The sequence below is a fragment of the Pempheris klunzingeri genome, chromosome 12, assembly GCF_042242105.1.
Source record: "Pempheris klunzingeri isolate RE-2024b chromosome 12, fPemKlu1.hap1, whole genome shotgun sequence".
NCBI classification, from domain to species: Eukaryota; Metazoa; Chordata; class Actinopteri; order Acropomatiformes; family Pempheridae; genus Pempheris; species Pempheris klunzingeri.
In genome coordinates this window covers 24,421,625-24,435,857 of record NC_092023.1, presented here as the reverse complement: position 1 = coordinate 24,435,857, position 14,233 = coordinate 24,421,625, and the positions used below count along the sequence as shown (strand labels likewise).

The 14,233-nt window shown below is 42.9% G+C and overlaps 1 protein-coding gene across 2 annotated transcripts; it reads right to left on the bottom strand.

The window, feature by feature from the left end:
* Positions 1–8,297: 8,297 nt before the first annotated feature.
* Positions 8,298–14,233, bottom strand: asrgl1 (asparaginase and isoaspartyl peptidase 1). 2 transcript variants are annotated; one of them, XM_070840511.1, is made up of 7 exons: positions 14,209–14,233; positions 12,570–12,765; positions 11,994–12,136; positions 11,417–11,571; positions 10,574–10,695; positions 9,471–9,581; positions 8,298–9,349 (listed from the first exon to the last, which is right to left on the bottom strand). In XM_070840511.1, the coding sequence occupies exons 2-7, from the start codon at positions 12,754–12,756 to the stop codon at positions 9,135–9,137; spliced, it is 933 nt and encodes a 310-aa protein (XP_070696612.1). In that variant the 5' UTR covers positions 12,757–12,765; positions 14,209–14,233; the 3' UTR covers positions 8,298–9,134. The 2 variants fall into 2 exon arrangements, with proteins under 2 accessions (XP_070696612.1, XP_070696613.1); XM_070840512.1 differs by lacking the exon at positions 14,209–14,233 and adding an exon at positions 14,048–14,149.

Here is a 14,233-nt window from a genome sequence, read left to right as displayed (position 1 = left end):
CTGCACTGCATTCTATTGCTAATTTATTGCCATTTTTGCTGTATTTATTCATTTACACATTCTTATGGAATGACTAAACCCATCAAAATACAATTGTCTCTGCCTTCCTCCCTTTTCTTCCACTCCCGTTTGGACTTCAGCTCCACATCCCTGGCCTGCAATGTATTGCGGGATGGGCCGAGAATTCAGGAAGTCGCTCCGGTTGTCTCCATGGCAACCCTGAGGTCAGCCCAGCGAGGCCGGAGACCCCTCCTCAAACACAAAGAGCGCAGAGGCCTGGATCAACACAAACAGCCTGGCTTAAAACTGCATTCAAGTAACCAGCAGACTTCCTGTGTAACGTCTATAGCGCCGACACATTTTTAGTATACGACGTGGAAACTACTGGTGGAGATGCAATGATGCCTGCTGAGCATTCAAGTTAAGACTACATTAGGCTTTTGGAAGACTGTTATTCAGCTTACTGGTTAACAAACTGGTGCTACAATTATCCCAGGACTCAGAGTAGATCATTGGCTTCTAAATACGCATTTTATGAAAAGCCAGACAATGAAAATCTGTACAGAAGCACGTTCAACTAATCTTCAATGAAAGTATAGTGGCTACTTTAGGCGAGGTTGTATAACAGACTGAAATATGATACAGGCGTAATGTATTTATTTGAACTATTTCCACAGGAAGGAATGGTGGTGTGCCACAGCAAAATTTTAACGGCTAAAAATAAAAAATCACAACATTTTAAATGAATACTCGCTCCATATCCACACAGAAACCTGTCTACATCACCTGCACAGACTTTAAGCAATTTCAGATTTGGAGAATGTTTGTAATTTCCTGCCTCCTCAGAACATGTTAGCATGGAGCAGCAAAGACAATAATCTACCAGGATCACAGGGTGGATTTGGCTCTCCTCACTTTGCAGTACAATGTGCGCTGCTGTTCCGCAAAAAAAAAAAAATACATGTCCCTTTTTAAGGATGTTGAAAACATTTTAGGGGCTCTGCCTTGTCCTTTTGGAATAACATTTAAACTTCTCTCACTGTGGAAGCTTTTCCTTCCACACTGCCTGGGAACCAAAGCGACCATCATCCCAAGGGAGGAAAGAGACGGATGAATAGGCAGGGATGAGAGGGTCACGCTCATGTGCAACCCACTACCATTTACTGATTACCCTCTTAAAATGTACCTTTAGAGGTGGACTATTCAGTGAACTATTGATAAATGATGGCATGGTTGAACTATGGCCTCCCTTTGGTGATCATCGATTATAAAGTTATTCGTTATGGCTTTTTAACCCTTTGATGATCCCATCCACCAGCTCAAATCGACTTATCACCATATTATCCTATAGGGGATGCACCAAATGCTCCTGTGCATCTCTTTATTCTGCTAACCTACTGATTTCTCAAATTTGGAGACACGTTCTATTAATGTATGACCTGATTACTTTCACATTATTTTTGGAGTAGCCTACTTGAACTTCAAAGATGATGTGACTCTGTACAATTCAGAACTAAGTGCCATATATTGACAATAGCCCATACACATTTATTTTTGTCTCCATTATCAACCACAATGAAAGTCACTTTACCTCTTTAAATGTGATACCTGTAACTGTATTCTCAAAAATGGCTCACTGTAATCTGATTACTTCTTTCCCCTCTGTATAGCAATATAGTTGGTGCTAGTGTACAAATCAGGCATCCTATTAATTACAGTTCCCGTTTGGGTACAGCAAAATATACTGTGGACACTGGAAATTTAAGTTGATGATTTGCATTTGTTGTTTCACATGCAGCATAGTTTTAATATTCTGCAATGAGCTCTAGGCCTTCACCGTGTGAAAGGTTTCTCCGAAATGAAGCGAGCGCCTCAGTTTCTTCTTCAGCAGTTATCCTGTAAACTGTAGCGCAGCAACTGTGACAAGCATCACAGTTAATTACAGCACCCAGTCTGAGCTCCACCGCTGTGACACGCAGTGATTGACGCAGATACGTTCAGGCGTCGCGTTCAAGATGCCGTGACAAACTCAACAGGAAGTCAATCAATTTAGAACTTATTTTTTATTGTCTGCATAGTTATATAAGAGAGAGAGTCCGAGTAAAGGGATTTGCAAATTCTAATGTGTCTTCTTACGAGTTCGGCTAATAAATTATTCTCTAAGCAAGAACGTTTACTCTTTCTTGACCGGCGTAACGTAACTTTGCGGATGCAAGTTGGGGAAAAATATGACAAACCATATCTCAAAAGTTATTTTTGTGAACCTTAGACGTGCTTTTCATTTTAGAGCTATGCCGTATTTAGGAATAACATTTTCTAGTGTAATGAGTACCTCGCTGACGGTTTTACAATATATACAAGAGTGCTGAAAGCTATGGTAAATTAAATTTCACTAATTTCTGACTGGAGTCTGGCATTATAGTGAGCCCGTGCGCGAGACAAGGAGCCAGTGCGGAGGTTAAGTTAACTCACCATGACCACTTGGACAGCAGCAGGAGACAGCGGACCAGCTTGGCTGCTCTATTTCAGGGTGATTTTAAATAGTAGCGACCATTCCTTTGCCAACTTTGACATAAATGTTACGAGGTCGACGTCGGAAATTAAAGTCTAGTGTTCGGTCGATGCCGGTCACTTGTCCTCAGCGACTCCAACACAGCAGGGATGAACATGGTGATGACAAACACTTTTTGAAGCTCGGGAAATGGAAAGATTTGATATCTTTAAAGTTTCTGTCTTGTTTCTGAGGCCAGTTCCCTCTGTCCCAGCAGAGCCTGCCCGCTGCTCAGTCTGGAGGGTTTTGTAGGAAGAAAACTGGTCGGAGTCCGGCCCCCTTTTCGATGACCGGTGTGAAGTTAGCCTGGTGTCGTCAGCCACAGCAAGGATCCGCTTCCGGTAGGTCTTTTCGGAATAAAAAGCAACTTTAGAAAATTAGACAGTACACATACTTCAACATGTTTATAAAGCTCCAATATTTCTGTAAAGTTTAACAAACTTCAGTCCAACATTCAGATAACATTTGATAAAGTTTACATGGCGTCATTTTTACATTAAAATGAATGCTTTTAAATAAAAACAATGACACTACATCCGGTATGACGTTGTCTATTTATGTTTAACTTGACGCAGCTTGCAGACTGGCCAATAGCCAGGAAGTTGGAGGACAGAGGGGCCAGATCTCACCTTGCAGAGCCAGGAGATGTACACACACACACACACACACACACACACACACACACACACACACACACACACACACACACACACTACTTAGATAGACTAAATAGACTGTTTTTATTCCCCTGACTTACAGCTAATTCATACACTACTGTATACAGTATGTAAAAACAAATATCTCAGTTGAGGCCTTGCAATGTCTGTTTTCTACTTTCTATACATCTGAGGGCATTTCACTTGCAGTATAAACGGAAATCTGTGCATTTGCCAGCCCACATTATTGTTTTGTTTAAACACAAAGTCGTGCAATAAAAACCCACTGGTCTCCCCCGCTGGACCTGAACACAACTACAAGAACAGCGAGGAAAGGATAAAGAGGCCTTATCTCACCTTGCAGAGGCTGCAGCAACCTCCACACTGCTGACGGACTGGCTGAGAGGTCAACTGTATGCTGATGTGCTTTTCATTCCGCATGGATCAGCTGAGATGGTTTCAGCAGCACGTCTCCTTTTATGTGCAGACGTTCTCCGGCTCACAGGGTTAAAGGGGCGCAATTTTTCCTACACCCACAAGACACCTCAGTTGACCACCTTTAGCCCCACACACAGCCCTACAAACTCTGATCTTAAGAACTATTAAGATCACGAACCAGTTTCGTCCTCTGTGTTATCCTACGTGGAATCTTATAATGTTACTTAAAAGCTATATATTAGGAGACTTGTAAAATTGCATAGCCTAAATTGAATTTAGTTATTTGTTGTATTGAGTTAAGTGTGTGACGTTCATGCATGCATTTGACTTTTTTGTATACTGCTTATATACACACTTAGGGTGAGGGTTAGTTACTTACAAAGGTAAAAGGAAATGCAACGAATTCCTCCCAGATGTCGATGGACAGTACCCATAACTTACGGTGTTGTAGAACAGCAATAACAGAAATGACGCTGCTGTTCTGCACACCACCGTGGTTTAACTGTCATGGTAGTGACTGAATTACAGTGGCATTTCATATATTATATTATATCATTATGTGTGATCATTCATGCTGATGCACTCGTGTTATTTAGGTTGCATTTTACTGTAGTTGGTTGAGGTGGAGCGAAATGTGTTTATTTTATATTGGGGAGGTTAATGCATCGTGTTTTATCAGCTCATCATATGTTGTAAATGTAACTAGTAACTAAAGGCATCAAATAGATGTAGTGGAGTATAAAAAACAAGGTTTCCCTCAGGACTGTAAAAAGGGCATTAAATGGAAATTTTTGCTGACTTCTAAATGTAAATATATTTAATGTCTATTTAAAGCTGCAACAATGTCCAAAGGTTTTATGTTACTCAGAAAAGGAAAGAAACAAAAAGAATTAAAAAAAATAATAATAATTCAACAAATAAAAACAAGTAACTCTCATTGTCACGAAGCTGTGTGATGCTCTAGTTACAGAACACAGGTGTTAAAATAACCTGGTGTTCAGGTGACACCATGAGTCATGAAATAGCCACAGTATTTTCCCCCAAATACCCAGACTACATGTGGTACACCGTGAGGTAGTCCACAATAAACTTGTGCATCAAATTTAAGTAAACAAAGTGAGGTGTGGTGGCCAAGTTGGCCCATGCTGCACTTGCCATGGCCCACTTTGAGCCTTTGTCCCGGGACTGTGCGCCGGCTGGGTAACCCGGGGCGAGCCCAGATCCGAACCCTGCGCTGGCCCCTTGAGGAAGGGAGAGTCGACCCAAATGTCCTCACTTCACAAACACGTCCTCACTCAAGTTATAGTGCTTCTCTCACAGATACTGCACATGATGGACAAGAACTCACACTCACACGTCTGATGCTCTCAACCTGAAATGGCACTGCACATTTCTTCCGTTTACTTTTTCCACTACCCTCATTATTGCTTTGTTTAGGGTGCAAACTGGAGCCGAAGCCTCCTGGTTTCGGGATCTGAATGCAGATAAAATACCTGCAGTGTGAAGAATAAGTGTTTATACTCAAAGCAGCGTGAGGATGTGGAGATTAGGAAAGAGACTTGACATTCAAAGCCGTGCTGGGAGGTGTGACCTGTAGAGGATGTCCCACTCACAGCCAACTATAAGCCGACATTTAACATTAATTAGCAAACGACAGCATGCTAACATGCTAAACTAAGAAGATAAACATTCATTCAGTGTTACTCATATGTTTGAATCATTGAGGCAGATTTCTCTTAAAGTTTAAACCCTGCATTGCTCACATCCATATTTACTTGCAAACACTGTTCTTCTTTTTTGCCTTTGTTGGCACATTACAGCCACCTACATGCACAGTGCCACTAGTGGTGGAAAGCTCCACAGGATACCTTTAATTGAAGTCCCCAGCTGCACGTTTCATTGTTACGCACATCAGAAAATATCCAGTTAATTCCACATATATACATATATACATCCACATGTATATGTCTTTGTACTGCTCTTAGCAGACTAAAGAAAGAGCCACATGCTTCAGAAAATCTTATGTTTTGGGTATTTTAATGTTAACACTTACTGAAGCAGTGGTCTCTATTTAGTCTGCCAGTTTAATACACACAGTCAGAGCTTATACACACACCTTTCATGCATAAGCATACAGTGGATACAAAGCATACAAGCATTTAAAGCAATAGTAATCATTCGATCAACAGGAGTGGATTAAAAAAGAAAAGAGCTGTGCTGTAGCTTTTCTCTGACAGAAGAAAATCTAAATCTTGTGTGAAAACAGTTCAGTTTCAGTAGAGATGATGGGGTGCCGACAGAGAACATTTTCTATGTGCAGTAAAACCGCGGGAGTTAAGAAAGGAGGCGTTTGCATGTCTAAGCAAATGTGTGTTTCGTATACATGAGAACGCAAACACGGGAGAGGAGAGACAAAGGAAGGGGAGGGGAGGACCCGTGGGTCAGATTTCACTGATGTGGTACAAGTGGCTCAGAATAGATGACTAAGTGGTGTGTGGTTGAAGGAGTATTAGGGACGCTCAGGTTAGGTATGTTGAGCGTTGAGGTGAGTTTAAAAAAAGAACAATAAAGGTTGTTCTTTCTGTTCTGTGTAGAATGTTCCTTTAGGCCGCAGTGCAGCTGCAGCCTCGTGGCCCTGGGGGTCAACTGTCCGTCACCACCCAAGGGTGGGAACCCCACAACCTATTTTAGCATCTGTATCTATATTTCATTTATCACTCATTTACTTATTTTTGTGAGTTTTATTCTGACATTTTTTATGTATGTAAAATATCTTCATAGAAAACCGTGTTTTCAGCTTTTTTTAACAAAAATCTTAGAAAAAAAAAGACCCGGCCTCTGAGCATCATTACATCATGAAATTTACAGATCAAAAGTAAGCGAAGCTGTCAGCCAGGTACGATCCATCTGACTGCAGAGCCGATCATTGCTCTGGTCACAACACAAATATGCAAAACTCGTCTCTACTAGAATGAGGGGATGATTTGCCAGGCTACTGATGGGAGACCGACCTATGCAGGGTGTGTTGTTCCACCAGTGGAGGCTGCAGAGGCTACAGGCACGGCTGAGCTAACTGTAGGGCTACTCAGGGCTACCCACTCCCCTCACACAGTCTGATCGCTTGTGTCCAATGTGAACATGAGCAGCTCTTGTCACAGGTCAACAGTTAGAAAATCAAGCATGTCAGCCTCAGAAACCCCTTGTGAATCTGGAGTAATAGGAGACACCAAAGAAGGTCATATGTTTTTGAGTGACACGCTATAATACAGAATGAGTACTATAAATTCTTATGGTGCAATAAGTTATCCAGGAGTTTCAGGTCACCTGTTATTTAATCATATTTCTGTGTTCTGATATCCAAGCCGCACCAAACGGACCTCAGGCATAAAATACCTGTGTAACCACAGAGGAAACGCTGCTTGTTTGAAGTGGAATCAGTTTGACACGAGAGCTCATTTATTTAAGAAGCTAATTTCAGGTTAAAGTTTAAAGTGTGTGTGTATAATTCGCAGCAGAAGTTCCAGTTGCGGGCTGTCTACCTGCACTCTCACAGCTGCCTCACTGAACACATACGCATCAGTTTCATCCCAAACAAGTCTCCACACCAGCTGTGCAACAGCTTGCACTCGCACCGAACTGTGACTCAGAGCTTATTTTTCTGCACCAAGTCTGCATGTATTTTCTCCCCACTTATGAGCATAACTACACTTGTTGTCTGCCAGGCTGTCAACACTTGATGTGCTCAACAGCACCGCTGACACTGATGGAGAACTGCATCTGCTGCTGACACTCAGCAGCCAGAGGTATGCCATGCTCTAAACACATTGAAAAGAATGTGAAAATACAAGTTATCACTCAGATATCCATGCAAAAGAAAACAGAGACAGTCCAAACTTCCTGCTGCAGGAGGCTCACACTTTGTCTCTCTCGTCTCCAGGAGATGCTGTGACTACAGCAAGCTGGAGTCTCTCATCAGTACTGACGTGCTGTGGGGGAAAAAATATAAATAGCATCTGATTCTGTCTTCCTCAGCACACAGAGTGTGTTTATAATACTGCACAGTAAAGATGAACCTGATCACTTACTGTACTGTCTGTAGGCACAGAGGTCACAGGTGTCCAGTGACGGTGCAGATGCAGCATTGCGACTGAGTGTTTGGACCTGACTGACAAGACGAGTGCAGTTTATGACCAGAGGCCAGTCGGAAGCGGCTGTGGCTCCAAGGTAGAGTGGGTCGTCGATCAAGTGGAAGGTTGCTGGTTCAGTCCCCGGCTCCTAAGAGTCAGTATGTTGAAGTGTCCTTGGGCAAGACACTGAACCCCCACTTGAATGAGGATGTGACGTAAAAGCGCTTTGACTAGAAAGGCGCTATACAAATACAGACCATTTACCGTTCATCATTCAATCGTACCAGGATGCAGCAGCTGGAAAGGTTTCAGGTGTCACAGTTTGAGAGAAACAATGTCCCCCAAGAGAAGTCATGAAACTGGTGTGGAGTGTTTCAGAGTGGATTTGTGTTGAAAGAGCACCGTCTAGTGGACCTGCAGGGGTAACACATACAGTCACAGTGTAACACATGAGTGCACCCCCCCACACACACACACACTCTCTCTCTCTCTCTCTGGGTAAATGAAGCATGAAGCTCTCAGTGGTCAGGGATTAAAGGCATTTATTGTCAACAATGAATGTTTTCACAGCACAAAGCTCCAGCATGGACAATCATCTGGTCAGCGGCACTTCAGAAACACTGGCTCTGGTTCCGACTGTGTGGTGGTGGCAGCTTTTCACCTCCAAGTACAACAGAGAAACAGCAGGGACTCTCTGTGACGCTGTTATTTGACGTAAAACAATAATAAGGCATGTTTTTATCACACACTCAAAAATACTTCTGTTTAATTAGATTTTAAAATACCTGCTGTGTAAAAAAAAAACATTAAATCGGTCCTCAGTCTGCCAACCTAGTCCTGCACAGCTCAGGCCAGTATGACCTCAGTAAGAAAGGAAGACTCATTAAGATTTTATTAACCTTGTAACAGAACAGAGGACTGACGCTTGTCTCTGTGTGACGGTTGTGCGACTGTGTTGGTGACATTTCAACAAACTACAGAAGAATTTAAAGTTTGACTTGGTTTCACAGCTTATCTTCAGAGATCCTCCAGTTAACCATTGAGCCTGTATTCAAAGTGCCACATGACTCCAGGCTGCGTTCATGATGGGGAACGACCAGCAGAGCCTCTGTATGTTCCTTCACCAAGTCTTCTAACACAATCACTCAGACAGATTGTGTGTTCTCTTCCTTCCTCTCCTGTAGGCTGTACACCTAATCAAAGCTACAGTGGCTGATCATCAGAGCGCCTCAAACTGTATACAAGTGTTTGAGTTGGTATTAAGCAATGTTAATGTTTCTGATTCCAGGCAGTACATGTTTGTCCCATTAGTACAAAAAGATCAAGCTAAAAACAGATGAAATCATTATGGGCTGTGTCTCGTCAGCGTGGCTCATCGATGCTCTGGGTGAAGTGTTCCCCAGCGTTCACGCCGTAGTGCAGCGTATCTTTCTGGGCTGCAGCCCAGGCCATCTGCTGGCTGGAGAAGCGAGCGGCCCAGTGGCCCCGAGGGTCCACTGTCACCACCCCACCAAGCCCACCCGCTCTGGACTTCATGCAGGCCAGGCCTAAATCACTGGCCACCTCTGCTGACTGACCTGACAACAGAGAAGAAATTTAGACCAACAGTAACTGAGCCACTCCACCATCACTGCATGCATTACATGGAAGAATTATTAATATTCGCTGTGTGTGTGTGTGTGTGTGTGTGTGTGTTACCTTGCTCCATGTGGAACAAGATGAGTCTGGCTAGGGTAACCTTCATAATGGCTTCTCCGTGGCCTGTTGTTGACACTGCTCCCATGTTGTTGTCAGCATAACCGCCACACCCTGACACACCAAGAGTATCAGATGATCATATCGCCCTTGGGTTATTTATAAGGCAGTAACACTATGAGAAAAGTAGCAGCTTTTGTATATGGCCTTAGTAGTAGATCGCCTTTTACATACATTTGGATATTTAAGATCACAGAATCTTTCACTTGTAGCTTTATTGTAACATGTGACTTTATTACATTAAGGTCCACATTGAAACACAGTAGAAGGTTTTTTTTCCTTTCAAAGTGTCAGTGGACAAAGCGATAGAACCTCTTCAACTCTGCTAGGATGTGAAGTATAAACATTTAGCGAGTTAAATCACATTTTACAACATTTCAACTCTTCTCTGCAAAGGATTCTGGGGCGGCAGCGTGTACACAGATGTAATTATACATCCATGTCACTAGATTTCAACTTTAACCAGGTGGCTATTGTTGTTTCATTCAAGCTGTAACTTGGCCACTGACCCAAGACCATCTACTTACTCATGTACTGATAGTGACAGATTAGACAGGGATCAAGCGCTCCACAAGTTTGCTGCTGGTTATTAACCACAGTATGAAGCAGCGCTGCGATAACTCAGACACTTACCTTCTCAAATGACACTTTGGGTTCAGGCATATTACCCATGCAACATTAAGTTATCAGTGTGAGCCAGTCAGTGTTACACTGCTCGTCTGTTGGAAGCAATTTTGACAAGATGCAAAATTTGATATAATCAACAGTTGCTTCATGCAACATGTGTCAGCACTGTTGTACAACATGTTTGCAAACACAGAGCTCATAGTCAACTATTAACCCAGAAGGCTTTTACCGACTTTGACTGGTCGAAGGTTGACCGCACAGGTGATAACAGAGAACAATGACCTCACCAATCTTAGCATTTTCATTGTTTGGGCCAGGCTGTGGTGTCAGTTGATCTCTCCCTCTCTTTTTCTCCCTCTCTCTTTCAAGCAAAAAAAATAAAAAGCATATAATTCCAAACTAGAAGTGTGAGGACTGACCTATGCAGGGTGTGTCGCCCACCCGTCCCTCCATCTTGTTCAGGATCCCACCAGTGGAAGTCGCACAAGCTAAGTTGCCCTCACGATCGACTGCGACTGCTCCGACTGTGCCCATCTTCCCCCTACACAAGACGGCATCCAGGCCCAGCAGAGCCAATGCGTGAATTATTTCAATTAATTCTAAACTGTAATGGTGTTAACAGTTCTATACGCTGACCTGGTTACCAAGCTAACAAGCTAAAACCAGGTAAAAGAACTCTCCGCCACTGAAAGCTTTATTTGAGCTGTAGTCACCTGGGACTCACAGCAGTAACAATGGATTCCAATAATAACTGCAAGCAGCAACAACAAAAAAAATAACTGTCCAAACATCCACAGAAGTATGTCCCAAACCATCCTCACTTGTCCAATAACTCTTTACTCCACTACATCAGGAGGCTCTGAGATATGAGAGGGCGATACCGTTTCCTCAAACCACGGAAACAGAAAACCCTCCCTCGTGGAGGATGTTCCAGTCGTTTTAAATGTGTTGCTGAGAAGATGAGGAGCGCACCCCTGGTGTATCCTATGAAGAGGCTGACATCCCTTCAATCAGAAGCTGTTCAGTGATTAGCCAGCTGATCTGGCGAGACAGTTAAAGGATTGATTTCTGTGTCTCATAAGTAACTGCAGTCTCCTCAGAATGATGCTGAGAGAGTGAGTGTGTCCCCTTGAGTAAATACAGTTCTATAAATAGCTGCTTACAGAGAGCAGTACGACATCTCTCAGTCCTCACTATATTTCCTTTGTGATGGATCATACAATCTTTGCTCTTACGTTTAAAATAATGTTTAAAAATCTCACATTTGGGACTCCACAGGGTTGGCGCCTGGTGCCAGGTTCTTTTCCCAGCGCATGCGAGCGTACTCAGTGATCAGGGACTCTTGGGGCACCTCAGGGACACACATGGACCGGGCGAACAGACTGGCACCCTCTGCTGTAAGAAACGCATGACTCGTCTGCAATAGAGATCAGAGTCCACATCTATAAAATACAATAAACTATTGCAAAACCTGTCTGTGCTTGAAAAGTACCGACTGTGTTTTGAGGCCACTTTTCAAGCTACATTGCAGCCATAAAGATGGCTCCTTCTTTGTTTCATCATGATAAATTGCAGGTCATTCGGGTCCTTATGAAACAATCCCTTTGCAACCTGAAGAGAATCTGTTAGCATTAGCATTAGCAAAGTTGAGTTATAGGCCTATGTTAATCTGTTTGTGGTTCAAATCTTCAAATTCTGCAGGACATGGATAACAACTGTGACTATATGTGAATGTTTAGTGTGATTATGGCATCATGTTGTAAGAGTTGGATGAAAAGTTTGTGTACAATGCTTGCAGTATGTTTATGCTTTGACCGTCCTGTATATAAATGGAGGCACCTTGTCCATGACCAGTCTTGCTAGCTGAATAGGGTTGGCTATGTTGCGTACAGCAGACACAGCACCACTGCCCAGTGTTTTCCCATCCATCACAATGGCATCCATCTCCACATCTCCTTTGATGTTCAGCACTGACCCGCACCCTGGAATGTGATTTGACAACAGATTTTAGTACATTGTGCTGTGTACGCTACATTTTATTCAATTTGGGAGCGCAAACAAGCAATATGATGCCTAAAAGACAAAGAACAAGTTATTTTGGTTGTGCAAACATGTTCCATGTGCAAAGATTCATCCACAGACAAAACCAAATATGACTTTGAATAAAGCCTGAAGTGCACCAGCAACACTCAGCACATTGACGGCTGTCAAAGAATGTAAGATCACGTGAATTAACAGGCACGCAACCGCAAACACAGCCTACAATCCAACTACCATCAGTGAGCAACACACCCACAGTTTCAAGGGTGTGTTCATCGGTGCAGCCAGCGCCTGTTTTTCCCAGGTGTGCTGAGAACCAATACCTGTAATCTAGAAATATTCTGTACTTGGAAAATGTGTGTGTTTTTACATCACCTGCATTGAAGGAGGGGTTATTCTCCATCTGGGTCACAGCCTCGACCACGGCGTCCATGCTGCTGCCCCCTCCCTGGAGAACAGCGTACCCTGCTCGGGCTGCCGAGCACACCCCCGACGTGGCCTGTCCTGCCCGCTCCTTTGGGATAGTCCCCGCGCCTCCATGGATCACCACCACCGGCAGCATGTCAGTCACCTGAGGAGGAAGTGTGCAGAGACAAGGATCGGATGGCACAGGACGCACACACTAGTTACAGGTGCTGAGTGTGACATACAGGGCTGCTCCAACATGATGGGACTTCCACTACTAACCCCCCCCCCCCTCAGTTTTCATCTGCTGTCCCTTTTCCAAACAAACATGAACAAATCAGACTTTTAGTGCAGAAAGGGGTCAGCCATACAGCTCTAAGGCCTTTCTACCAACCCTCTGCTCTGAGGTAACACAACACAATATGTGAAACTAGTGTTTGTTTGCAGTAGTGTTTATATGCATTAGTGTTTATATGCTGTGCATAGTATGTTCTACTGTATACAGTCATGTGAAAAAATTAGGACACCCCATTAAATATTCAGTTCTTTATTAAGGTTGTTCACACATCGATGTCTAATCTTGTTTTTATTTATCTCTGGAAAATAAATGGATTTAATCGCAGGTAAACAACAAAAATTAACCTTGTTTTACTCATTAAACAAAAGATATCAACAAAAATGCGTATTCTAACTGAGGAAAAAGTTAGGACACCCTACCCCCTCATAGCGAGAGTTACCCCCTTTGGCTGAAGTTACTTCAGTGAGACGCTTCTTGTTGCCACCTACCAGTCTGACATCGGTCTGAGGACAGTTTGCCCCACTCCTCAACGCAGAATTCTTTCAGTTGAGATGTTTGAGGGGTTTCTTGCATGTACAGCCCGTTTCAAGTCCCCCCACAGCATCTCAGTGGGATTAAGATCTGGGCTTTGACTCGGCCATTAATATCAATTTTAACAATACTGAGAGATTCAAGTAATATAACTAAATAAAACTGAAGAAATGACATGACTGTATATTTCTCTTCCTCTTTCTTCCTCCTCTTTTCTCCCCCTGACAGTTTTTGCACATTCGTACTCTGTATTTGAAATCTGGTAAGATAACAAGATATTTCTTTTTATTTTTTATATTGTATACTAGTATTATGTTATATTATTCTATTTTAGATTGTACATATATATATATATATATATATATTTTTTTTTTACTATTTACTTTTTTAGTGTTTGCTGTCTGTGGGGTGTCTGTCTGTCTGTACTGCTGCCCTAACAAAGCAGTTTCCTGTGAAGGATTAATAAAGGAACTATTCTATTTATCTACTCTATCATATACGTTATTTTGAAAGGTTTATATTATCTCGCTCACGCCACCATGTTGTGGACTAAAATGAGGCTAACATCATATAATGACCGCATGAGGCTGAAGCAGCTACACGGTGTGTTTTACAGTACCTCAGGTCAGAGCCGCTTGGTGAGCTGGACCGTTACGTAACTTGCTCCGAGGCTCCCTGTTCTTAGCGGCCAGGCTGGAGGGTTTTACTGCGGAGCGTCCCTCAGTGTGACGGAGAACAGTTTACTAAAACCTTCCGGAAAGTCTCAGGGCAGCTACTTACTGTGAGGACGGTCGGTGTGTCGTGT